This window comes from Bombus vancouverensis, chromosome 6 (assembly GCF_051014615.1).
Source record: "Bombus vancouverensis nearcticus chromosome 6, iyBomVanc1_principal, whole genome shotgun sequence".
Lineage (NCBI taxonomy): Eukaryota > Metazoa > Arthropoda > Insecta > Hymenoptera > Apidae > Bombus > Bombus vancouverensis.
This window is the reverse complement of record NC_134916.1, coordinates 10,939,761-10,967,272: the sequence shown is the minus strand read 5'-3', so window position 1 is coordinate 10,967,272 and position 27,512 is coordinate 10,939,761. Positions and strand designations below refer to the sequence as shown.

At 38.7% G+C, this 27,512-nt stretch overlaps 2 protein-coding genes across 3 annotated transcripts in view; both read right to left on the bottom strand.

The window, feature by feature from the left end:
• The window catches only part of Sdb (SAXO downstream of blistered), a 47,263-nt gene extending 22,427 nt beyond the window's left edge, over positions 1 to 24,836 (bottom strand). The window contains exon 1 of one of the 2 annotated variants that reach the window (XM_033331728.2): positions 24,602 to 24,836. Coding sequence is in view for 1 of the 2 variants with exons in the window: in XM_033331726.2 (XP_033187617.2) it covers positions 10,501 to 14,205 (3,705 nt within the window). In the remaining variant the exon portion in view is untranslated. Of the gene's footprint in view, positions 1 to 10,500; positions 14,737 to 24,601 lie in introns of those variants that run through there. The other variant, XM_033331726.2, reaches the window with a different exon arrangement.
• Positions 24,837 to 26,595: 1,759 nt separating this feature from the next.
• On the bottom strand, positions 26,596 to 27,391 carry LOC117155608 (microsomal glutathione S-transferase 1). Its single transcript, XM_033331772.2, has 2 exons — positions 27,131 to 27,391; positions 26,596 to 27,038 (listed from the first exon to the last, which is right to left on the bottom strand). The coding sequence occupies exons 1-2, from the start codon at positions 27,257 to 27,259 to the stop codon at positions 26,715 to 26,717; spliced, it is 453 nt and encodes a 150-aa protein (XP_033187663.1). The 5' UTR covers positions 27,260 to 27,391; the 3' UTR covers positions 26,596 to 26,714.
• Between the last annotated feature and the right edge of the window lie 121 nt (positions 27,392 to 27,512).

Here is a 27,512-nt window from a genome sequence, read left to right as displayed (position 1 = left end):
AATGGGTAGTCCATTTCAAACTTAACGGAATACACGAACTTCTAAAGTTAAATTGCATAATGTTTTTAAACGCGTACGAACATTTATGAATCTTGAGCGGTTCCGTTGCTTTTAGCCTGGAACAGCCTCGGAAGCTAAATAAATTTCCCCGGAGCAATTTCGTTGCGCTTTGTCAAGGAACTCGGCCCTTCGTCACGCGTCTCCGACGCTGCAGACAATTACCGGAGGATTCCGCTAATCAAAACGGTTATCACCTTACTAATTACAACTACTTTCACGGCTGGCTCAAAGCAACCGCGTTATTCGTCAAATGGATCGTAGCGACTGTTCTCTCGCGCTATCTTTTGTCGCGCTAATATCTCGCTTAATCATTAACTATTTTACGACGATCATCACAACAGCATTTCACAGAGAATTCACGGTAATGACAACGAAAGGAACATTCGCTTGATGTTAATCGCTGTTTTGATTGAAATTTCACAGCATGTTTAGAACAGGACATAGCATGGTATCATAATGTTATCCTCAGGATTAAGGATTGGACGTGATACCAACGACAGAACGAACGCACGAAGTAGAAAATTGTTGGACTTGAGAGTACCGAAGGTAAATACGAAACTGCTTGAATTTTTTAGACTTTCGAACTTTTCCATTTCTATAAACGTTTCACATAGCAACAGTTCTCAAACTATAAACTAAACGACACGGGCTTTGCACTTGGAATTAAACAAGAACTTTTGTACTTTGAGATATTTGAACTTTAAGAACTCTACGAAACGCTAGAACTTTAGAACTCTGTACTAGTCGAGCGTTACACATATTAAGTATTAACAAATTTAATTCGTTTGTTAAATATCCGGCTTCGCGAACCGTGTAGAAGTCTTAACGCACCGAAGATAGAATTAACAGGGTAGCAATTAATTCACACGTAACGGAAAATCGCTACGTTATTTGATCACGATTGAAGATTCACGACACGAAGAGCACCTTGTTCGACCGATATCTACGATTTATGCAGCTGAAGTACGTTCGTTTGGATTCGCTGGAACGTAACCTTTTGTTTGACTTCCGCCCCGCACCGATCATTTCCGATTAAATAAACGAATCGCGATTTAAACCGATGTTATACCAGAACGCTGTCGATCTTTTTGTAGGACTTTTAACGACGTTAACGAAACGAGTTTGGAAATTATCGTTTCTATCTCTTTTTCTCTTTCGCTTCAGCGTGGACCAAACGTTTGCACAGAATGATATTTGTTGGATAGGCTAAGGATAGAGTCATTCGAGTTAAAAGAATATTTGAAATAGGCTAAGTAATTTGTAAATCGCCAAATTTGATTATGAGGAATTCTGAACGATTTACATTTGTAAAAGGACTATTTAACTCGTTATTAGTGACGTGATAAACGATGGAATATGTCCTGTAACAGGCAGCTCAGCGACCCTTCCCTTTCTACGAGCAATTCCTATTCATCGAAAGACAAGTTTGTTCAACTAATGTTAATAATCTCAGTTGTGACTATCGCAATTCTACTACTACTAGTAGACTAGTAGTAGTACTAGTTTATTTCAGCAAGTTATTTCGCCGTTCATTCTATTAGTTCATATACCTATGAGCCGTTTATTCTAAAAGCGATGTAAGTCCATTTTCCTTTGTCGTGAAATACCAATGTGTTTGCATTTCCATTGAGTGAAAGATCCTGATCTACTTACTTTGCCTAGTTTCCTACGGTGTTTCGATAGATGTAAATTCATCGTAAAAATTCTCTTCTCAAGATAAATAAATAATAAATACCTTCTCCCTGATTCGAAACAACTTTATCATAGGATTATTCGACTTATCTTCTCATTTTTCCTTTTTTTTTTATTTCTTCTTATTGCACCTAAGGTAGATATTTTTCCATTCTTTGCTTATTACGTCAAATGGTGTTTCGCAATATATCACAAAATTTGATTATTCTATGCAAAGTTTAAGATTGAGTTTTAAGATGTTGATAGTTCGATTATTCAAATAACTATATCTGATCGTGGACCCTACACTGTTTGAAACATGCAGCGACTGCGACATAACAAATGGTATCTGGTCGTTTCCTCAGAGACGAGGCAGCTTGAGGGAACGAAAGATGAAAATCGCAGAGGAAGAGGCGATAATTGAAAGTCAGACGGTCACGGTTTATGACGCGATTTCGCAGTAGGTTGGGCGGAAATCGATAATAGGAATGCCAGCTCGTATTCTATTCCATTGTTCGTTAAATACCGACATTAAACGAACTGCAAAATACCATAGTTGTGTACTTAGATTAAAAATGACGACGCGACGACGCTTACCTAAACGGAATTCAGGTAACGCGAGAACGGAACAGATGGCGTTTATGCACACGTCTGCATCGTATCGCATAGCCCGAGCTACTTTTGTACCCTGCACCTACTTCTTCGAGGATTCGGTTTCCTCGTTCATAGACATCGAAGGTGTCCTTATAACAGCTGAATAGCCAGGCGCGCGTGAAATGCTCCAAAACAGATTTACGTTTCAAGCATTTGCACGCTGAGATTCCGTTCTTGACGAAATCTCTTCCTGGAAGATATTGGAGGAAATTAGAGTACCGAAACTACAGTATTGAAATCGTTTAACGTTTTAGCAGTCAAAATCATAGAGGAAATCGATTAATCGATGAAAATTTTACATTCCTACGAGATAATGAGAATGTTTTGTAAAAACAACTACAAATGTATAATTTTGTGAAAATTAGTTGCGAGGGTTGTAGAAGGAACGTGATAAATTAAGAATCACGTGTTGAAACTGACAATCCTTTGGGTTAGATTAAATTAAAAAATTTTTAGTAAATTAAAAGCAAAGTTGAGGGAAGGTTATGTTACTAAGGTTTCAACTAAAAAGTCAAATAGAATTACCACAAATAGCCGCTGTCTAAATAACACGAAGAAAAAGTTAGAATGAATTTCGACAGAGCAGTCTTACGGTAGAATTACTTGGAAACGAAAAATTGTTCACGAATTTTCAGCAAACGCTCGGCGTTACGAAAGCCGGCATTGTTCAAGGGTATGCTGTATAATTAGTTCTCGAACCAATTGTCGTCGATTCCACAGCGTTAGAGGTATTCTGCCATTATTCGGTGACACAACGGAGGTCACACATAACCTGGAGGATCGTGTATCGACCTCCGTGTGCACGACGCGCGACAAGCTCGCCAAAATCGCTCGTTGAATTATTTAATGCCACGCAACGAACAATCGCGCGTTCGGCGAAATTCACGGGAATGGCTATCGCCTTTCACCATCCATGCCATCGAAAACGATTCAACCTAACAAACAGGACAACCTAGTTATCTGAAAAATGAAAAATCCTCGTTGAGAAGTAAACGATATATTTACGATAAGTATGAACGTGTTGCATTCGTATGAAATTTTTTGTCCCTAAGACAGATTTCCACAATCAAGCATTTTCTTCTTAATTGCGTGACTATTGTATAGTCGAAGATATAAATACGTAGCCGACAGCCTCTGTAGCTTTGAAATAGCTTCACGTACACCTCTTTTCGGTTCGTTAGCGTTGATCATTGTACTTGGCAGGCACGTTCGTTCGGCATAACGTTGTAATTCGATAACAAGGCAAGTAACATTCGCTAATAACGTAAAGCGGTCCCTGTGTGCCACTTTTCGGCCGTAGGTTCGTAACAAAAAGAACTTTTGTCGTTTATCGGGTCAATTTTCAACGATTTTCATAGGGGAGCCCTGAACGACCCGCACGATAATCATCGTCATCATTCTATTAGTTCTAATCATTGTGACGAACGATCGTGTAATTAAATAAAACACGAACAACAAACGCGTACACTGGCTAATCGTGTAGCTATATGATGGAATTAAGAAATTAACAAAAACAGAAGTTAAATCAGTTTAGATTTTCGGAGGCTCGTGACGAGTTTTCCTGTCGAAAGCTCTTTGCAACTTTCCAGATAGTAACGTGTTAAGCGAACGAGTACAGCGTGAAGCAAACTCGTAGCAACAGCACGAGTCGAGGGAACACGATTATGCGAGTTTGTGTATACGCCAACTAAAGCGTGCCTGGATGTAGGCAAAATACACCACACCGTCAGCGGCTGTTTGCACGTTGAACAATCGAAAACAGGGCTCCTTGCACCTACTTTCAGAAGGACACCTGTCGTCACGCGACGAGAAATTCTGTACCATGTTTGAGATGAACACTAGGTTATTTCCAGAGCCAAGATACAGCGATTACGTGTAAAATATTCAGAATATACTCTCGATAATTTTCAACGAACGAAACGAATTTCTACGTAGATCCGACTTCTTCAGGTATGCTCATAAGAATACGACATTTCACAAAAATCGGCCGGTCTACTTATTACAATTACCGAGTCTAGTCGTCGTCGAACATTACCAATTGTATCGTGAAATGGCAATCTTCCATGCACGAAACATAACTAGTGACAAAATTAGACGAAAAACAACAATACGTTGGAGCAGTTCTTAATACCAGGCGTTAAGAATACAATGAAACTGTTCGACTACAAGCTCTTTGCTTATTGCGGAGCCAATTTATTTGCTAAGATCTTTCGTCACGGCGTACACAACAAACAAATTTGATAAGAAATAGAAGACAGATCACCGTTAGAAGGTTTCGAAAATTCTACTGTCGTTTACAGTAGCTCGAGTGCGGTATTCTTGATTTGTAATACACCAAGAGATAATCGACTCAGACAAATCTATCCTGCAAGTATTATTAATAATACCTCGACATGTGGTCGCGTAAATTTCCTAACAGATCGAATGACCATGGTCTACGATAGAGAATATCGTTGCTCTAATGTAGTTTCTTAGGTGGTCCGAAAAAGCCCATTTATAGCGACGCGGATCGTTCCATGATGAAAAAGAAAGCCGAAGGCTCGAAATTGGCGTCATTAAATCGGTCAGAGTCAGAGCGGAGCGTGCATGCAATTAACTCCAGTGTTCTCGTTAAAGACGCTCAAAGAGTCCGGTTTCGATTGTTACGTTAATTGGATGGAAAAGAAAATAAAAGGTTCGCCGTGAGCGGCGGTTGAATTTCGCTCGGCGTATGTATACCTGTTGAATTTACCCTGCTTGCCGCCACGATGGAAGAAATTGATATTCACAGGGATATGCGTGTATGTGTGTGTGTGTGTGTGTGTGTGAAGAGAGAACCGAGTGCCAAGTATTTCATCGACCACCACGAGACCTCGAAACCGATGTCACGGCTACCAAACGAATCAACGCTATCGATAGAATCTATCTCCACGTAACTAGACTTCCATATCGATTATTCTATGAACCATAAAGCGATATACAGTGTGGCTGACGGAAGTATTTGAACGCCCATAGAATATTTTTATGTAAATAGATAAATGCTAATTTGAAAAATTAAATGGGATCTGTAAATTCATTTGTAACAGGATCTTGTACAAATTATTATTACCTAGCAATATTTTTAAGATTATCTTGTGACTATATCGTCCTGTCAATCTCGAAAAATTTAATCCGGTTGCAATCCCCGAACATTTATATCTCAATCTCGCTATCATTTTGGCAAAAATAAAGAAAAGATTTTCTACGTTTCTACGTCAAAATTGAGAAGAGAAATTTTATGCGTACGGTAATAATTTTGTTATATCTTCGTCGAACTTAAGATATGGTTTAACGTTAGAAAGATGGAAAAATTACGAGATATCATGACTGAAAGACGACAGAGATCGCTACTATTTATTTATGTTATATAAGGTATTTTCGTGACCTGCGTCTATTTGCAGCACATCTGTTTTGATATCCAACTTTATCAGTATAATCATAGTAATCACACGTCATTATCTGCTAATGAAGTTACAAGAAGTTTAGTACTATACGCATAATGTATCCATAAAAGTTTTCTATAATAAGACGTTCAATTGCTTTCGTGGATCGTTATATATCCGAAAACCATTCTAAACGTTCTTCTGCACGGCGCACGAAAAATTTCATCGAAAAATACGGTGTTTTACGAAAAATCAGGTCGATAAGACGATCCAAAATAAGATTCTCTTTATCGTCTTGCTGAAGACTGAAGATTGCGCGTTCACAAAGTTTCAATCCACTTTGCCAAGATCAGTTTCGTCAGCTTTTTCTCTCGTAGCGAGAATTTCTCGCATCGCATGCAAACTACAGGCCGTTTTTTAATTTTCGATACTTTCTAACCTTTTTGTTTCCCTTTTTCTTCTTTTAACGCGTGTTTCTAATCGAAGATCAACCGTTATATTTTTCGAATACTCATACACCGTGAGCTTAAATTGGCGGTATGGTATAAGTGAAATGAGAGAAATTCTATGGCTCAAAATAAGACGAAAATTAGGAATAACGAAATTACATGTACATATCGTGTGTATTATATAAAATATTTTGAAATTTCATTAATACTGTAGCGAGACACGACTTTCGCGATCATATGGATCAAATCCGAAATTAATCTGAAAATAAATGCAGCAGCTACAAGTTACAAGACTAAAAGCAAAAAATTAGTATACGGCTATTTTAAACGTAACAATAAGTATTAAAAATGGTCCCACTGAATATCGAAGCATGTACTAAAATAATGTAGCTTCTACCTATATTCTCAAACTTCTTTCAAGCTTCATCGTATTCGTGATAATTATCGGGTTTCGTTAGAGTGCGAGTGGAATTTCAAAATGTTTCTTATAACGCACGTTATTATACAATTATAATATATATAATATAATCATAGTTCGTAATATTATATTATTACTCTCATCATCATAGTTGAAATCTATCTCGAAATAATTAAATATAATTAACGCTGTAAGTAGTCTCATTAAATACATCGACGTTAATTAATGTAACTGTTAATTTACTTAAGTATGTATGTAAATTTTACGGACTCTATGTTATAGTAACGAATATCTAATCTTGTAACTCTCATTTCTCTTATCTCAACATTTATTTTACGTTTTCAGGTACTGAACTATTCGATTTATTTTAAACTTTGTTAATATAATTATGACACTCGGATCTCAGTACTAATGAAATTAAAAATTATTTTACATAACATGCATAACATATTGATAAAATAGATTCGTCAGCTTCTGTACGTCACGAAGCAAATTAGATCTAGGCTCTTTAAACAAAAATCATATATTTCTCTCCACGAATGAATGTTGTTGCACGCGTGAATACCGATTACGTGAAATAAATGAAAAACATAAAAATAATCGAAGAGTACAACATGATTTTACTTGATGCCTGAAAGGATATCTTTATGTACTGTTACACGATGCAAATGGACGTTCGCAAATCTAACGATCTGTGCACGATGTTTGCATTTAGTAGCGCGAATGCTCATAAATTTTACAGCTAGATTCTCATTTGATAATGTGTTACTGAAAAACTGGCATTATCAACCTAAGCAAGGTTACACGAGCAGGTACGGGATATGTTCTTGGAATTCCATTCGTTATACGCAGGCTAGAGCTCGTAAACGATGACATCATTCACGTTTGGGCATTGATAATTCAACGCAATCGAAATGTTCTGCTTCGATTATACAGGAATGTTGTTAAGCACTGGTGAATACGTTACTTATCTGTCTATGCGTAAAATGTTGAATCATGTGACAGGCGATCATGACTATTCAATATAGAAGCAAGTAAGAAGAACCGAGATGATTGTGGCGTGAAATACAATTGGTTCCGCGTTTAACGGCCGATGACATCACTTCCAAAGTTGGTCATTGTGTTTCACGGTGATTGTTTGTTACGTATCGCGTGTGTTCGTCAAAGGCTATCGCAGGTGATTAAGATACACGCGATCACAATGTATAATGTACATTAACGTTCAAAAGTATTCGGATTCTTCGATCATTACGAAGAAAGCGGAAAAACACACGTTCAGTTTCAACATCAAATAATTCAGAAACACGATCCATTGACAATATATTGAATGTTAAAACAGTTCCCCTATAAAAAACAAACAAAATCGAGAAATGTCATCCCTGCGAAGACTATCATCTTCGTATTGAACTTGGTCCCATTATTAATCGCAATCGTTTTCATAACATGTAACAACTGTGTTGTTCGTTGGAGGCGCTCGAGGAAAGGAACGAAACGCGAGACGAAGGAACCGGGTCAAAGGTTGGCAAACCAGTTAAACGACGAGCGTGACGAATTGACGGACAGATCGAGGTTCGCAAACGTGGAACTCGGTCGGTCGATCAGAGTTTAAAACGAAGCGAAAATCGAGATGAGATCACTTCCAAACTTGGCCACGTTCGATACCAATTATTATCGCTTTACATATGCTCGATTGAAGTCGATAGCAGGTGATTGCAATTGCGTGCACGCGGCATACGTCACTTGGTATTCCGTTGCCTCTTATTAGCCAAATGCACGAACAGATATATTCATACTCGTTTCATCGCGGTATTACTCGATTGAGTTAATAACTGTTTACTGCCGTGGAGTTTGAAATTGTCGTGTTGTGAACGTAACTCGCCTCGGGGATTGCAGCGCTTGAAAGTGCTCCGAGCAAGAAAATCATTATGCGGCTGGTTCCTGCATCAGGCTAAACGTTCACCAGCCCGCGAACGGAAATATTTACGGTGTGTCGCGAATGTCGCAATGAAAACGAAATCACGGTGTTTCGATTAAGTGCTGTCGGTGGAAGAAGTGAGGCTGTAAAATTGATTGAGCGTTCAAATTTACGTCATTTAAGACAGACAGAAAGTATTCTAACAATTATAGAAATTATTAGGCTGATTTCACATTTGACCGATATCATACGATGGTCATGCGTCATTACGACTTTAATAAAATTTCAGAAAGTTTCGTATAACGCATATAACATATTCGTAAAAATTTTACATGGTATATCATGTATATAGTAAAATATATTATTGCCATGTTTTTTAATAGATAATTTAAATTTATAATTTAGTAATTCTATAAAAAGATAGTTAACGTTATTTCTAGCTACAAATTGATCATTAGTTTAGACACTTCGGTGCAATTCACGTACTATAAATTCACCCAAGTGTTCGAATACGTTCAAGTACATACTACATTAACCAGATGACGAAATAAACGATTAGTCGGAACGTCGAAACAGTTGTTCATTTTCATTAGAAAATGTTATTTAGTAATGAGTTGGACTACGTGTCGTGAGATAAAGTAAATCGTATATCGCGTCGTGCAAGTCGTTCGACGCTGTTATTGGTGTTAATTGAAACGCAAGCAAGATTTATCGGCAAAGACGTAAATGTTTTCGACGCGTTCCGTGATTGCAGAGGACGCTGTATAACGTGGTACTATAATTAGTCATGAGGAGAGACACTGCATGAAACATAGATACAATTCTTTTTTCCATATTTTTTAACACTGCAACTGTCCTTCAAGACAGAACAGCCTTTTGCATGTATGTCGAGGAATATCGATAACATAAAATGGAACAAGCACGTTACTGTAAACCAGCGCATATCGTCTTACGAAAGAAGAATCGTTATGAAACATCGTGAATACGAAGCATCGCGATATTTTGGCAATTGGAATTGTAAAAAGAGTTTCAACTTTTTCGCATTGCAGATTGACCCTGTATCAAGCATTCTCCTCGTTCTCCATGTTTCTCTCGGTGGTTCTGCTGGATCGCTAGGTTACGTCAACTTTATTTTTAACCGAATAACGCGCGAGAACCTACGACCTTCGCCTGGTTTGGAAGTGAAAGTACTCGACGAACTTCTTCCGCGACTGTCTTTGTATTTATTTTATTTCCCTTGAAAGATCGGTAACTCGATTATATCATTGGCTACACTATGCTGAACTCACGCATTCTACTGATATTTATTTACAGAGAAAACTCAGCCAATAAAATTCTTTTCCTATTCGTGAACTTCAGTACTTGAAAGAACTCGAAAGATCCTCCTTCTTACCGTTATCCTTCCTTATTTGATTCTCTGATTTACTCATACCTTGCTACTACAGTAGAATCTTAATTATCCAAACTATGTAACCACGACACATGAGCAGTCTTGATAATTCATTTTTATCGAATACAGCGTCATGAAGGGGGAATATCTAAAGATTCGTTTCTATCTAACGATATCTGTAACTATGGAAATACTTGCTAAAAGTATGGTAAATTTCCATTATGAAATCATAATTGTTAATGACCGAAAACATTTACACAGTATCGATGCTCTGGTAATCAATCATTCGTTCATTCATTAATCAATGTCCTGATAATCAAAGTTCTACTCTACGACGATTTATCGTACTCTTATATGACCATTATTTCATCTTTACGTACTATGATTTAAACCAAGTTTTACGCAAGATCTTGATTTCATAAAAGTACAAGGAAGCATCGTTTAAATGAAACGCGATTATCTTTCGAAGAACAATCTCCGCCATTCTATTTCCTTCCTTAACAAACCAAAGGATTGACTAATAGTTACACGTCGTTACTCACCACATCTTTACGCGTGTCCGTTGTAAATTCGCTGATGACACGTTCCTCTAACACGTTGCGAACGTCCTGCACCGAGGTGAACGACGACTGATCGATTACGTAAGAAGATTTCTGAACTATATCAATATCCATAACATCCTTCCTGGTGTCCGTCACATCATGTTTCACGACTGAAATTTTCGTGGTATCATCTTTCGGCACGACAGAACTTGGTCTGTCTTTAGGTTCATCTCTTGTAGGAGATTCTCTTGGTCTCTTTTTTTCGTCTACTGGTTCCTTCTGTTGGTCAGTCGGTTTCTTTTTCTGGTCTTGTGGTTTCTCATACACAAACGAACCATCCCAAGTTGACGCGCCTGGCTTAGTCGGTCTCATAGATCTATCCACCGGACTTTTCTCAGGACTCTTAGGACGTCTTTCAGGAGACTTTCTCCCGTCTTCAGGATGTTTTCCAGATGGTGATCGAGGAACCTCTCTTCGAAGTTCTCTTTCGGTATCTGCAGTGCGTTTTTTATCGTCGATTTCATGGAATATCGTTGTAGAGACCTTGGACGAATCAAGAACTTCGGAATCTGAAGCCAGAGTTCGTTCAAGCGTCGTCGACGTGACAAATTCAGAAGTCTCCATTGTAGTGTCCGATAAAGTGATAGATTTTTCAGTGAGATAAGTCGGTTTCTTATCTTCTGGCAATTTTCCATTATCTACTGGCGACGTTCGAATGGGAGCTCGTTCATCGGTAGGACGACGTGAAACGTCTGTCGATGGTTTCTTATCGGTAGGCTTTTTTGCTGGTTTTTCGTAAACAAACGAACCATCCCACGTTGAAGCACCTGGTTTGGACGGTCTAAAAGAACTGTCGGTTTTACTGGGGCTCTTAGGACGTTTGTCAGGCGACTTGGAGTCTTCTGGTTGCAACCCTTTATGTTCCAACGCTTTCTTCTCGGGACTCTTAGATCTATCTTCGATCGTCACAGATTTCTGTATCGTCGTTGGAACGCCATTACGAACAATTACTGTCTCTACGGAACTCGTGGAGTAATCCACGTTCGACGAATCGGTATAACTCTCGTGTGTGGTAGACTGTTCCAATACAATGGAATTGCTATAAACTTCTGAACTAGTGGATACTTGCTGAGAAGTATCACGAATATCCAAAGTGGTATCACTGATGTGCTTTCTCGATTTCGGTATTGGACTTTCTCTTGGTTCAGGTCGAATTTTATCTGCCGGTCTATCAACGGATTCTCTGCTAGACGGTCTTTTCGTTTCTGGCGATTTCTCCATGACGAAAGTTCCATCCCAGGTCGACGAACCAGGCTTGGTAAGCCTGGTATCTCTTCCTTTAGGTGTCTTGTCGGGAGTTTCTGGTCTACTCGATGTTCTGCTCGATGGACGATCTTGACGAACAGGTTGCACATCGTAAACAATCGTCTCGTGTACGGAAGATAAACTAGAATCTTTAACATCGGTGAAACTCTGTTGACTCGATGAATGTTCGACTACGTAAGCCGTTGATGAAATTTCCGCCTCGTTTATCGAATTGTCCTCTGTAACGTCGCGAATGATGATGGAATCGGTCGGTCTTCGGCTATCCAGCTTTCGACGTTCATGAACTTGCGGCTTTTCGTAAACGAAACTGCCATCCCAAGTGGATTGACCAGGTTTGTAACATCGCGAAGTAGTGTCACGGGTAACTGATTTTTCTGGAGTTGATCGTCGAGGAGAACCTCCATCTCCGGAATCTTCTTCTATAATTATTTCAGAAACAGAGGTCACCTTTTCGCTAGTTTTTTTCTTCTCGTCGGTGGATGTAGCGTATTCCACGACGTACGAAGACGAAACAGACTCTGACATACTGGAGATATTCTGCTCCTCCGTGACGTCTTGGACATCCACGGAATCGTGTCTTTTCGCGCTCGTTCTGACCACAGTTTTGTCACTCGATAATTTCTTACCGCCATCCTGTGGCTTTTCGTATACGAATTGTCCGTTCCACGTTGAATCACCGGGTCTCGTAATTTTTTCTCCTCTACTAGACGACGATCTGTCTCTTAATAGCTCTGTTTTACTAACAGGTTTTCCATCGATGTAAATTTCCTCTGTGACATCTTTGCGTTCTTCCGAAATGAACCTCGAAGAGTCCGTGCCGCCTTGTACCACGTGGACAACGTTCGAAGATTTCTTTTCGTAAGATCCGTCAGAACTTTTCTCCTTGAAATCCGTTCTCTGTGTTGATTCTATAACATTATCGCCACCAGTATGATGAAAGACAGAAGCATCTGACACGTTTCTTTTTCTCGGTTCTGGTGTTTTTTCGACCATAAAAGTACCGTCCCACGTAGACTCTCCAGGTTTCGTGTATCGAGTCGAACCTTTCGAGTGTGCTTCCGTCGTAACTTGCCTCTGTCCTCCGGCAAAATCGATCGTATCCTCAGAAACATGTTCGTGAATGTCGCGACCGATCGAGTTAACGTTTCGATCAAAACTTTCGATGTTAGTCGAGCTAGAACGACCCTCGTCGATGATAATTTTCGAGTCCTGTATTACCGTCGACGATGAACGCTGATCGATAAACGAACTCTCAGAGATTTCAATGCTCGACATGCTCTCTTGTACATTATCGGTGTTAACTTTGGACACCAAGCGATCTATTTTTGCCTTGTCGAGACTGTCCCGGTCTGTTCGAGACGTATCGACGTTTCTCGAGACGTCCTTGTCTTTAGCCGGACTTTCGCTAATAAACGTGCCATCCCACGTAGACTGGCCGGGTTTGTTGCACCGCGTGACAACGTCGCTAATTTTGTCCGCTTTTACGCTGCTCTTCGCGGTGCTTTCGCTAACAGTGGCGTTGGAGGAAGAATCGAGGATGACCTTGTTACTGGCAATTCTGACATCATCCGTATGTTTAACTCGACCTACGTCCGAGGGTACGACCGTGGTCTCCTTGTCAATGATGCGACTCTGAGTGGCTGTTACTCTACCGTTGTCATCGAGTTTTTCACCTGATTCGTGGATTCTCGAGATATTCGCGAACGTTTTTCCATCCTTGGTTGTCTCTTCGTACGTTTCTTTACTGGCTTGTTTGCTTTCGTACGATTTTGATGACGTATGTATTCTGGGAGCGTGATCACCGTTCACGATACCGTTGGAAGACGTCGTCTTTGATAGCTGATCGTAATAATCTCCCATCGAAGACGATGTTTCTACGACCATCGAAGAGGATATAGATTTCTGAATAGTTTCTGCTCGAGACTCGCTACGACTCTCGGACGATCTACTAACTTGCTCCAACGTTTCTCCTCGATGTCCATCCGAACGTACCTCGACGTCCTTAACATTTTGTGGACTGTCACGAACAGTTTTTCCCTGTTTAACAGACTGCATCTGTTCTTGCGCTATAAAGTCCTGAGAACTCTTACCCGTTCTATATGTAGACGTACTTTGACCAACAGTCTGAGGAGCAGACTCGATCACCTTAATTACGTTACCCTTGGAATCCATGATAACCTCGCGACTCGCGCTGGTTACCTCGACGACGCTGCTCCTAGATTCGCTCTCCATAATCTGTGTCGCTTCCTCGACCATGCTCGTCGACGATACCATCTCGACCGTCTCAACGGTCGTCATATCCGAGGAACTGGAAGAAGTCGTGGCGACTTCCTTCGAGCTCCCCTTGCTCTTTCCACTCGTCTTCTTGTGTATAGTCATTTTAACTCACTTCTATTCACAATCGTATACCAATCTTTCATGCGAGTGCAACAACACGAAGTAACGATACAAAGGGCAAACTCGCGTCGCGCACCGAAACCGTAGGAAAATAGACAAAAACCAAGAACTATCCGTATGTTTACTTTCTATCACGATAGGAAACACGCGACTCGGCGATCACTCGAGCCGGACTGAAGCTTCACTACGACCGGCCCAGTTTGCAAACTCGTTTCTCTTCGTCCCTCAACGCTCGCTCTATTATATCGTGTATATCAACGATTATACACACTCTTCGCCTTTTCCACTGTGTCTCTTTGTTTCTTGTTCTCTGCGTGTCTCGGTATAACGTATACGTGTGTTAAATCTGCGTGTCTCGGTGCAGAACGCGCCGTTAGAATGGTAAACGCGGGAGAAAAGATTCGTTTTGATGTTCACGGTCCGGTACCGCGAGTCGATGTGGCATCGACGATGGCTCGCTGGCCCTAGTGACCACACCATACACCGTTGCTCTCCGTCACTACCATTGCCACGACGTACGCGAACCACGACTCTTTTGCCTGGAGAACGCCGATCCGGCCTCCCTACTTTTCTCTCGTATGTCGCCCGGCGTGGGATGTTACCGCGTATTCGCTCGTGTCTCGCGTCCGTGTGCGTGCACACGATCCTTCTAGCCGATTCTTATTGTGTACCGTTCTCGAGTGAGTTGGCGAGATACAACTCTTCCTCTCTTCTTCTTCTTCCCAAACCGGGTCTTGTCCTCGTTCTTCTTTGCCCGCTTCGCTTTTGCCCGATCCTCTTTAAGGATAATCCACCTCCAAACGCTCTCTCGCCGTCTTTTCCTCCGTTTTGCGTTTCGCTGCACGAAAAATCTCACCTCGAATCGTTCATTCTGCTGAGGCATTTTTACCAAGAAGCAGAATGTTTCCCGTTTCTGTCAACGTCGCCAGACGACTAAAAACGACTTTGCTAATACACCACGTACATACACGTGCTTATGTGCATTCGTTAGAAGAGTACACATACTGTATCAACAATATTGTATAACCGCCTGCAGCGCGAGCGTGTCTATCTACGTTTCGTTACGCTCTACGGTTATTTGTCTACTTCAAATTATGAGTCTGCTTTGACTGATCGTAAAATTCGTTCTAGCTCCTATCGACGTTAACGTAGGAACGTTGACTCGTAAAAGGATAGTTGTTGTCGAAGAAAAATGTTTTTATTAAAAGTACATAAGTTCATATTCTCGCATTCTTAATTTGTAAACCACGGAAGACGAGCTGACTCATCGCTCAGATTGCATATTTGTTAGATATGACGATGTTTTTATTTAGAAATCGCCTATCCTTTTTACATTTAAATTAAAATGAATCATATCATATTTACATTTACGAGTTACTAAAACCGACGTATCTAAGATTCTTTTTTTTTTATTATACTTCTAGATTCGTGATTCTAGAAAATTTCTAATTAAGGAACGATCCAATTAATACATTAAACGTCCACGTGACGCTATGTACGCCGAATCTTCGATAATCATCTATCAACCGTATCTCGCTGATTACCGATATTCTATCACAAAAGTTCTTGATCATTACATAAACTCTCACACCGCTTCTCTCACGCTACTTCATTTACAATCCAATGCCGTAAAATTCGCATCCAGGTGCAAGAAGTTGTCCGTGTTCTCGTCATTCGATACGCATACTTATCTAGCGCCACAAATACGCGCACCGATGCATTGGTCGATTCGTTCATGCTACAAGTTCATCCTATTGTGTAACGACAGTTCTAGCTAGCCAAACCTTTTCTGTGGACTTTCTCCATATAGAATGATAAATATGAAACGTCTTCGCGTTCCGATCGCTAAATTCCATAGTCTGTTCAGTCTGTACACGTACGTGCGATATTTACCAGCGCTGGACCGTCTTACAACAATTTTATGGAGGCCCGTCGACCGAAACAGCCGCTCTGTTTCGTTCGCGGCGAATAAAGCCCGTAAACGCACACCCTCTATTTTTACGCGTCGCGTTCGCTCGCTGTAAAAGCACGTACGGTTTTCTCTTTCATTCGGAGGCTGACGTGGCGCATTAGGCGAAACACGTACAGGAACAAAACTCTCTTTGGACGCGACTTTATTCACGTGTGTGGCCGCGCGTGTACGGCTTCAGCTTCTTTCACGGCGAAAGATATTGCAACCGAAGCGTAGCCGACATTTACTCTTTTCGCTTTCCATCGTAAGAGATTACGTCGACGACGATACCACGTACACGCGTCGCGTTACAGGTACAAATGCAATTTTCGCCCCCTCGCGTTGCCGAGCGTGTTCGCCGGAACACGTTCGCCTCTTCCACTACGATTCTGTATACACGGGAATCTGTAGCTGTTCTTTCGAGCAACGTGTCACAGACAGGGAGAAAGAGACGACGATGTTCTTGTTTATAAGCATATAGCGATTACGACTTTGAATAAGCCCGTTGTTGAAGAAAGAAATTTGTACTCGTATGATGATTACACGAGCTGTGTCTGTAGGTTCTTTGTCTCTTGGACTACTTAGTTTCTAAGATACGGATCAGATAAGAGAAGACTACGATCGTTTGTTTAAGTATTATAGTAATATTTAAAAAATCTCTATGATACGTATCGAATTATACCGTACAGTTTGTCAGTGATTATACAAATAATTAAAACCTATTATTTGTTGATTCTATTAAGGAGATCCATATTACTTTTAGCTATTAGTTTGTTATTAATATAACGTTCGTGTACTGTCCCTACAAATCGACCAAAGTGTCCAGGTGCTCGTATGCGATAGCGTATATTAGGACTGAAACTTGCATGAACGCGAGGTTCGTTCATTCATCCATAATACCTTATACTAATCATCGCGTTTCGTATGAAAGCAGCAGGTGTTCTAATTCTTACGAACTCTACGTAACTATCTAATTACATTTTCTAAAGCTCTCTAACCGCTTCAACGCATTCATGTCACGACGATAACGAGCTTTCCCTCTAAGTGAAATTTAATTACACTACCATAACCCATAATTAAGAAACGGACAAATATGTCGTCCACGTTTACATCTTCATTCGATCTGGATGAGCACGTTTCTCTCGATAAACCGCTTCGTCAACGAGCTTTGAACTTTCCGCACTCAGCAATGCAATTACGTACGATGATAGTGACGAAAGAGAAATTATGTGCATTATCGTTCACGATACGATATGTTCGTTTTCTGAAGAAATAAGATCGGTCGCGAATAAGCACGAATACGAAATGAACGTGTCTGGAGGAGAGGCAGAGCAGAAGGGGATAGCTCGGAGAAACCGGTCCTTCGTGATGTCTCGATGTAAACCAGGCGATGACGTAGGCCGTGGAGAGCCGCGATCGCGGCGTTCCCCTTGGAGGTGTCGGACTGGTTCAGCAATGGCCATTATTTTCGCGTGCACTATCGCAGATATAGTGGCTGATTGCACCGCTGACGATGTCGTTAACAAGCTAGCAGAGTTGAAGGAATTATTGTTAGATTGCCCTGTGATACAAATGGAGGTGCGGTAACACTGAAATTTATCGCACGGAATTGGTCTGCCCTGGGAGACTTATCGCCAATGTCAATGCCGCGTTTCCGCCAGACTCGAAATCTCCAAACTATCCTTTGAACGTCCCCAACTCGTTGACTCCCTATAATTTATCATTTATTAACTAGCATAAACGTTTTAAGACGCTGTACTCTGCTGTCTGAAGAATTTCGTTTTGTTAGTTCAATTCATAAACATTCTGATCGTCACACGATTGAAATTTATATATTTCGCCTGTGGATTATAATATTTAAAGTTTAGAAAGTATCACGTTGTAATAGAAGCACGATAAAAGCGTGTCTTTTATTTTATAATATTATTTACGCGTTATTCAACACTTTTTAGTCGATCTTATTTCACATCTTATTTTAATCGTTTCGAAATATTTAGAAACACTGGTTACCGGAATCTATTAGGTTGTTCGAAATGTTTCTTTCATCTCATAAGGTGATAATAGATGAGCAACAATTTCTGTTTTATATTATTTTATTGACTATTAATTCTATAACTAATATAAAACAAAAATTCATAAATACAATATAAAAAATAAATATAAAAACAAAATTTTATAACTAGTATAAAACAAAAAACATTGTGCGTCTATTATTTTCTTATAAAACGAAAGAAACTAATATTTTTTATTTTGTCTTCCTATAACGATTTCAACTATGACCAACTTCTTGTACGCTAAAGCCTTTTCATACTATCCGTTAATGGATAAATAACGCTCTTGCATAAAGACAATTTCCACGTACCTCAGAGTGACGTTACATCGTCGATGAGCTTTCTTTAAACGCGACATCATTGTCTGATTTGTTATTAAGTATTACACAAACCGAGTAAGAATCTGTTTGTCCTTGGTTAAAATAAATAACCCTATGATGCAACAGGAAATGCGACGTTAAGCAGGAACGTCGAAAGGATAGATGTACGCGTAACTTTGATGTCGTATTGATCGCGATCCAACGACCTTCGAATCCGAGACACGCGATATTTTACTTCGATAGGATCACTAAATCGACGTTGAATCATTACGTAGGTAGTATCGCATACGATATAGAGGAAGCACGCTCTTTCTTTAGTCTGATGGCCTTTAACGCTTTTCCTTCGACTTTTCGCTCGGATGCATATTTAATATGCGCCTGTACGCAACACGTCGAGATACGTTTAGCGAAAACAGCAATTTTACATCGATCAAAGAATTAGAACTATTTTTACAATTTTTTTAACCCATTAAACACCAACGTTGCGCCAATGCCATATTCCCTTCGTAATTGATTTCAATTCATTTAAATTATACAGGGTGGTTGGTAATTGGTGGTACAAGCGAAAAGGGGGTGATTCTACGCGAAAAAAGAAGTCGAAAATATAGAATAAAAATTATTTTTTTAATTTTTCTTTTTTTTTAATTTTTCCATCGAGACAACGATCTACAGTGAGATCCGTTATAACGTACCGCACGCGTATCGAGCGAAAATTCAAAGTCGATTTTCTCGAAAACAAAGCCTCAAACGAAAAATTTTTATTCTATATTTTCGACTTCTTTTTTCGCGTAGAATTACCCCCTTTCCGTTTGTACCACCAGTTACCAACCACCCTGTATAATACAATTTCGAAGCTTAACATTATGATTATACACGTTCCATGTACATATTATTCATTCGTCAAATAATACTATAGTTTCCTTATTATTTATTGCGATCTTTACAAAACTGTTTCGAAAGACGTAGGCAAGAAACGAGGTATGTATTTTCGAAGCTTGAACGAGCTGTTTGAAGGGATTCATTATCGACAAGGGCGAAACATTTTTCAAGAGAAATTTCGTGAAATCATCATAAATAGCAAATATCTAATTCTTGTTAAAAGTGTGTCTTAACTTTCGCTACGATTTTCCCAAACAACCTACTATTATTTTAACACGCTTTTTATCCGGATAAAACAATACGTTACTCTATTTGCCTTTTACAATATCATTCGTACGTTCTCGCAACTTTCGCGAATTATTTCATTGCACGATCCTTAACGGATCAAACAATGGGATGACACACGGCTGGTTCGGAGAAAAGTCGTAAAGTCTTAATAAGGAAATATTTTGCGGTCGTCCCGCGAATCCATCATCGATTTCTGACCGGCATAGGGCTGCTGAAAAAAATCGAGGACGCAAAGTGCATACGATTGATCTCGATCTCGACGATCGATTTCGGTTATGGAGCGAAAGTACCACGCCCGTCCCGACGCGTTTCCCGTAAAAAGTGTCGTCAGGTCATGGCGTGGGTAGGAACCGTGCAAGCGCTGCTACGTGAAACCAACTTCGATGCTCCGTATTTGGTGAATGCGTTGAAATCCGTAGGCGAACCAGTAACTGGTCGACCGCGTCATCCGGAGACCAACAAGTATACTACATAGGAACTACCACGTTCGGAATAGAAACGCCATTGAACAAACGTTTACGTTTACGTATATGTTGTTTCAATACGTGCATTCTTCGTCTTCATCTTCGAAGTGGCAGACTAAACGAGAATTCCTGGAACTTCTATCGAACTATGAGTCATTTCTCTGAATCGTTGCTCATTTGCTATTCACGCATGATAGTTGTCGTTTCTTTCCATTTTAATATCGATGGAAATTGAGTGACCGTGATAATTAAGCTGTAAACGTTTGGACACTTCGGTCGACTTGTCGTAATGTTATGTGAATTTTCGTAGAACGTACAAATTAGTGACGAATTGGTAATTAGTAATTAGAAATAACACTTATATTATACCTTTACAAAACCAGCAGGCTATAAACCTAAATTAGTCGTTAAAAAACGTTAATAACAACGTATTTCGCTAGTTATCACATATGCTGTTATAAATTATCATTTGTACATAAAACGCATTTACGAAACTCGCGTGTTCTAATTGTTAAAATCATTAGACAAACATAAAAAATTATCCTACGAGCATCCCTAGTTTAGCGTTGCCACTTTCTCAAAGAAACAAGAATAAAAACTGAATAGAAAAAAAATTGGGTCGAAAGAGTTAAGAATGAGTATACTTGATATGGTAGCGAGGTGAAACTTTGCAAAAACGAAGGGGTCTATTTATTTGTAAATTCGCATCCACTCGTGATCCATTCGTATTTACTTAAGAAGAAGGACGCGATCGAATTCCAAGGCGCGGTTATGCGCCTTGATCAGAAACGCTTTTCAGTTGCTAATGTATCGCAATGTTACATGTAATGGATCGAGATCGATCGTTTCTCACGGACGTCCGTCGATCTTTATGGTTAACAGGGTTAAGTATATATGAAGAAAAAGTCAACCGCCTCGCTTAAATCAGGCTATCCTTTTCCACGTCCCTCTCGGGAGAATCGAAAGCTTGCCCAACTTGAAAGACGGCCCCGGCTGGCTCCTTTTATAATGGATAGCGCTATAATGAAGCACGGTACAGCGCGTTCTCTTATTAATTAACGTTAAAAGGGAAACTTTTGTAATTCCGCTTCTAAGACGAAGCGATGTACTCTACAACGACCCCTGCGCGCCATTCTATCGTCCTCAAGATCTCGACGTATCGGCCCTCTCTCGGAAAATAACGCATTCGTGGATAATTAAAATACCTCTTTCGAATTTTTCTCGAATGAAAATCTCGTCTTCTGTCTGCTTTAAGAGATCTTCCTAGTTTCCAAAAGCTCAATACACTTGAAATTTATGAAGCATTAGTAGATGTTGCTGCATCGTTTGAATTAGGATTTTGCAAATATTTTCACGGACAAGAAAACCATGATCTTCTTTGCTAGTCCTTTTATTTCTCGATATCTTTGTAGTATTCTAGTTCAGATGATAATCACGAATCTATGGATTGAGAATGTATTGGCACGTTGAATTTTTAGATAACTACAGCGTCTAATATTAGTTTCTCGTGTGCTTTGTATGACATTACAGAAATAGCATTTCTATGTATGGTCCTAATTCAATGGACAATGGATATTTTCCAGAAAATAATGATGGTTTCTAACAACGTACCAATTCAAAAGTTCTTGGCCGGAACATTATTCTTATAACGCACTTTGACCCTGTTCTCATCAGTATCGCACAAAGCGAAACGAATGCACGGTCACGCATGGTTACCGTTGAATACGTAAAATACGTCACTCTCATGAAGTCACCAAAGCTATTGCCGCATATTGTTGTATAAATTCTATGCCTGCACGGTGTACGCGATACTTTCTCATATTTAATTTTCAGTAAATTTCCTATTCTCGGTGAAATTACCGTCAATGTCAAATTTTAGTTCAGTTATGAAAAAACATATTGCGCGACAGGCCCTTTTAGAAGCTGCAGAGCAGGTTATTCTGAAAGGATCAGTTTTATCGAAGTAACAGTTACATGATAGCGAACAGTGTTTCGATATAAATAATAAAGTGCAGCGTGAAGAACGTGTAATAATGTGATCAACGAAGCCAAACGAAATTACATTATACCGAATGAAAAGATCGTGAAGCGGTTTAACTAGCAGTTTCCGAGCGTATAATGAAAAATTTGATGGTAATTTCATCAGCGAACCGACCATAAAAATGAGTACGCTCGAACACACTGATCGCTTTAATCCCACGATAATGAATAAGGATGCACGAAACGAGGACACATCCATGTATCGCATTGATTTACGTTAAAGGAAGCTGATGGTCCCGCGGCATCGGAAGCATAACGAAAAAAGGGGCAAGAAGAGGCGTCGTCTCTCGTTGCGTTCACGGCAAACAGCCCATAAGCGGGCATACCAATTTCACATCTCGTCTCGAATGAGATGGTAGGGGGATGATACGAATGCATATACAGAATGCATATGATGTCATGGACTGTTTCGTTCGGTTTACTCATGGCAAGGGTAAAGTCTCTTCGCGGACAATTCTTAATACCGCGATAAATATTCGAGAGTGTTGGTAAGAACCACGGAGATACGAGTACGTAGCCAGCCGTACGCGTACGTAAGTAGACGACAGATCGCGTTTCTCTGTATACGACCATGACACTAAATTACAGACTTATACAGTGGTTGTCAATCTGCATTTACAAGTAAGATCGTACCATATACGCGCGACGCGACGCAATTAATCATCTTTTTCGTGTACTTGAGAAACCAGACTGCCCAGACCCAATTCAAAGCGTCATTGTCACGCCGAGTGAAAAGGGAACCCAGAATTAGGACACTTGATGCAAACACGGCGAGAAGCAAATAGTAAACATGGTACATAATTGATCGAAAAGTGTGCATGACGTTGATTAATAATATACCTTTGTGCTGCAGAAATATGTATCAAGGCAGATTTCGTTGTCACAAAAGGTGACAGTCACCTGCGACGGTGTTGATATCAATAGAAATGTAATTACGATCTTGATATTAATTTTGCGACGAATTGAATCATGGTCAGGGGATGAATTGGTGCATGACAGCGGATACGATGTAATTTTGTTCGATGGTTCAGGCATAAGATGAGACCATATGATACGGAAAACTGTCGGGAGCTATCGATAACCGCGCGCGGAGCAAACCACAGGCGGCATTGGCACGCACGTAAGGGACCCCTTATCTCGGGAACAGAAACTACGGGGTCAATACGCCACCGCTTTGTAATCAGCCGCGTACCATGCACGCTTAAACGGATAATCATATTGACCGCTCGCCAATATTAACATTTTTCGGAAAGCCATTGCAAGGAATCGGCCTGCTAGCCTACATATTGCTCGAGTGCCCTCACACGCGAGCTCTATCTTCTTCGCATAGAGTTTTATCGAGATCAACGGAACAACGGGGATCGTGCTTATACAAGGACGCATCCACGCGGACGGATACACATATACTCGTATATCTCTCTAGCGTTGCAGATGCGGTTACCAGAGAGAGAGTATTGATGAAACAATAGAAAGTACATGAACGCGGTACTGAAAGAACAGACCATATCGCGATCCACATACGCTCGGAATGCGAATGGTAGAAGTAAATGCGATGAAAATCGATCACAATTGTCGCATGAATGCACCCTTATATTCGAGGCACGATGTAATAGAGGATATATGTATAAGCAAGATAGATTACCGTTTAAATATGAATGACTCCGTTTCTATTTCCACTTTTGTTTTTTTGAAGAATAATTAATTGCGTTAATTGATCGATGCTTTCGTGCACGTTAAGGTCTTCAAAGGAAATGCTACTCTTATATATGAGGAAATCGGATCATGTGTAGAGCCCCTGTAAAGCGGCAACCGTTATTACACCGCTGTCGGCTGTATGGTAGCATCATTAGCGTTGTGTAAGTCTTATAACCTCTCAGTGCAAAATTTAAATTTCAAATGTTAAATAGTAATTTTTCATTACGCTCGAACGAGTAATTATGTAAGTAAAGATATTTTTTAGTTTTGTACGAATCAAATTTCAAGAAACTAGAAGACTGTAGAAATTGCGCTTTCTGGAAGACAGATCAAAGACGACCCACGTCCGATTTCATGTGCCATGCACAAAGGCATCTGTATTACATCGGATCAAAGGGAGAAAAGAATTTACTTTATGTTCTTCGCTTAACGTACGATCTTTCTTCTATTTTGCATACGAGTTAAATAGTTGAAATGTTCTAAGATAAAAAGCTGTTCACGAATCTAAAATATCGTGTATTCAAATGTAACCAATATAAACGATATAACTTTTCAAACGATACTTCATAATTTTTCATCTTTTTTCCACTTTCAAATAACTACATAATTTTCATTAAAAATATTATAAGAATATTGATAAATATTGATAAGAAAATTTCGATAAGTTTGAAAAGTTAAATTAACACTCACCTTTCAGTTATATTTTCCTAGTAGCGTTTCTACACAACATATCGATCATCGTCTTGAGGGAAGATGACAGTGGTTCCTCGATCACTGTCCAATTGAGGTGTCGTAGCGCTAATCGTCTGGAGGTATGGAATGAGATAACGCATTGTTTTCCGACGAAACCGAACGAACGTTTGGCACACATTCGGTAACGGCGGGACGCCGTTGCACCGACGGCGGTTCGCACCTCACAGATACATCGCGACGTCTGACGTTCCCGCGCCCATTGCCGTCGAGACAACGTCGTCATGACGACCGCGCATAACAACCTTTGCCCATGCGCATATCGTTTCTATTACGTAGATTATAAACGCGGCAATATACGGACCAGAAATGATTTTTGATAAAATATAACCAATAAAAACAGAACATGGTAAGTGTGTCTTGATCATTTTTACAGTTTAATAAATAAAAAAATTATCACATTCTTTAATTTTATATCCATTTCTGTACATTTATATTAAAAATATATGTACTTAACCTGTGAAAAAAGTAAAATAGAGAATATGAACTTTTAAAATTTTGGACCAATACTATTAAAAAATATAAAAATTGTTCTTTTTGTATTTTGTGCAATATGTCTGTTTTATCACAAGTAGAAGTATGATTGTTTTCTTTTAATAGCAATAAAAGACATAATTTGGAATGAATTTGATAGAATAGCTTATTTATAATATAAAAAATGAAAGAAGTAATTATAATAAAGTTGCTGATATTTACATATATAAGTAGGTATTACTAATACAATTCCTGATTCCTTTACGGAACATAGTAATATTCCACATTTGATCTTGATCTGTAGGATTTCTATGATTTTTAAATTTACATATTGCATACATTACATATATAGATATTATAAATAGGTAAGCAGAAGGAATAAATTAACACTAGCATTTGATTTTTCCTTATATAAATTTTCTACATAACTAAATACTTACATCGTCGATTTCACTATAAGTAACTTTATATTAAACTAATATTTATATGTTTATTATATTCATCTATGCTTTGTATATTGACTAACTTTTACACTACATTTTTTAGTTTTTATTCAACACATTAATTGAGTTGACTTTGAACCGATTCAAACTGAGTTTGAGCAATTTCACAAATGATTATAAATATTATACTTATAATATTAAGTACTTCATGTGTTATCATTTGTTCATATGTTCAGTTTGCAATATAACGCTATATCATAATATAGAATAAAAGATATAGTTTTCTAACGATGGGATATAATTGTTGGAACTCACAAAAGTCACTGTTCTTTCGCTCTACTTGTAAAAACAAATCAATAAGATCACGGTATATTAAATTATAATTATATTTCTCTTACTTCTCCCTTCTATACTTTATCATAACACATTCATGAACAAATCAACATACCTATTTAACCTCCTGATATTATAATGTTCTTAAAAGAATCTGTGTTCAAATACTATACGTCCTATATTTCTAAAGAATATTTCTCTACTCGAAGAATATGTATCCAAACCAGAAATAAAAGATCCAGTGTATTTAGGGTACATTCTAAAGATAATCATGGTATTTAATCATATTATTTTCATTTAATAAATTAGACTAATCTTTTCTAAATATTCAACAAGCTGGACATATTGTAGAATTAGATATGTCCTGTTTAACTTGTCAAATTATTAAACACTCGAGAATTTTATTCAAATATTTCCATTGACTAACATCTATATTAATAAGATTTGTTGTAACAACGTATTATACATAAAATATAATTCTGTTTTATAAATCAAAAATGACAAACTATGTTACAAAAGTATTAAGCGTTATATATCATCATTCTATGAAATGAAAGTCTTTTTCATTATGATATGTATGATATTAGTTATCTGCAATTTATTTTGAAGTTAGTGTGACAATAAAAAATGAAGGAAATAGATAGGTTCTTTTGATATGGATAAAGTATCAAATAATCTAATCAATAGAATTTCTTGATATATTTTATTAGTAACTACAGCATTAATAAACAATATAGAATAATATCCAATATTATTCTTAATAAAGAATATATCAAAACAAAAATGAAATCTTAACATTGAAATTACAAATAGTATAACAGAGTACTAAATGCTTGATATGCAGTAATGCCAAAACCTACAAAAAAGGCTAGTGCTCTATGAGGTTGTTTTGGGAAAATAGCATATACCACTGTGTGAACAAATCTAGCAATTACAAAAGCCCTAATTAACATTGAAGCTAACCATGTAGAAGGCCCTGTGGTCAACCAAGCGAATGTAACAATATACCATATAAGTATATTTTCCAAATCATTTAAATGTGCTCTGCGTACGCGTTCAACTTCGGGATCATTGGTATTAACTTTTGATCCTTTTAACGTTTTTGTATCCTCGATGTTTGCAAATGCCTGAAATAGATATAAAAATTATATTTTCTGTTTTCGCATACGATATAAATATGGATAATTTTGTATTGCAAGTTAATGAAGTGTATACGTACCAAATTCTTAAATCTGAAGCGTGCCGTTAATGGTGCCATCGCGAGTAATTTTAAAGCAAGTACACTTCCCCAAAATGCAAAAATTTTGAAAAGTTCAGGGTCTACAAGACTTGTGTTTAAGGTGGTCATTATAAATGTCGTATATTATGTATAATTCCGTGTAGATTAATTCGATAAAGTACGTTGCATAAATTGTGTCTTGCGAATTGCGTTAGAACGTATGCTGCGTACAAGGATTCTGATGAGACTATTCATGGTATTAGCGTTACATGTTAAAATGTATGTGCAAAGTGGGGATGCGTATAAAAAAAAAGCTAATGTCATCATGTATAAACATGTTTTTCTAGATGATTTTACAAAACTAATACGAGTGAGAAACGAT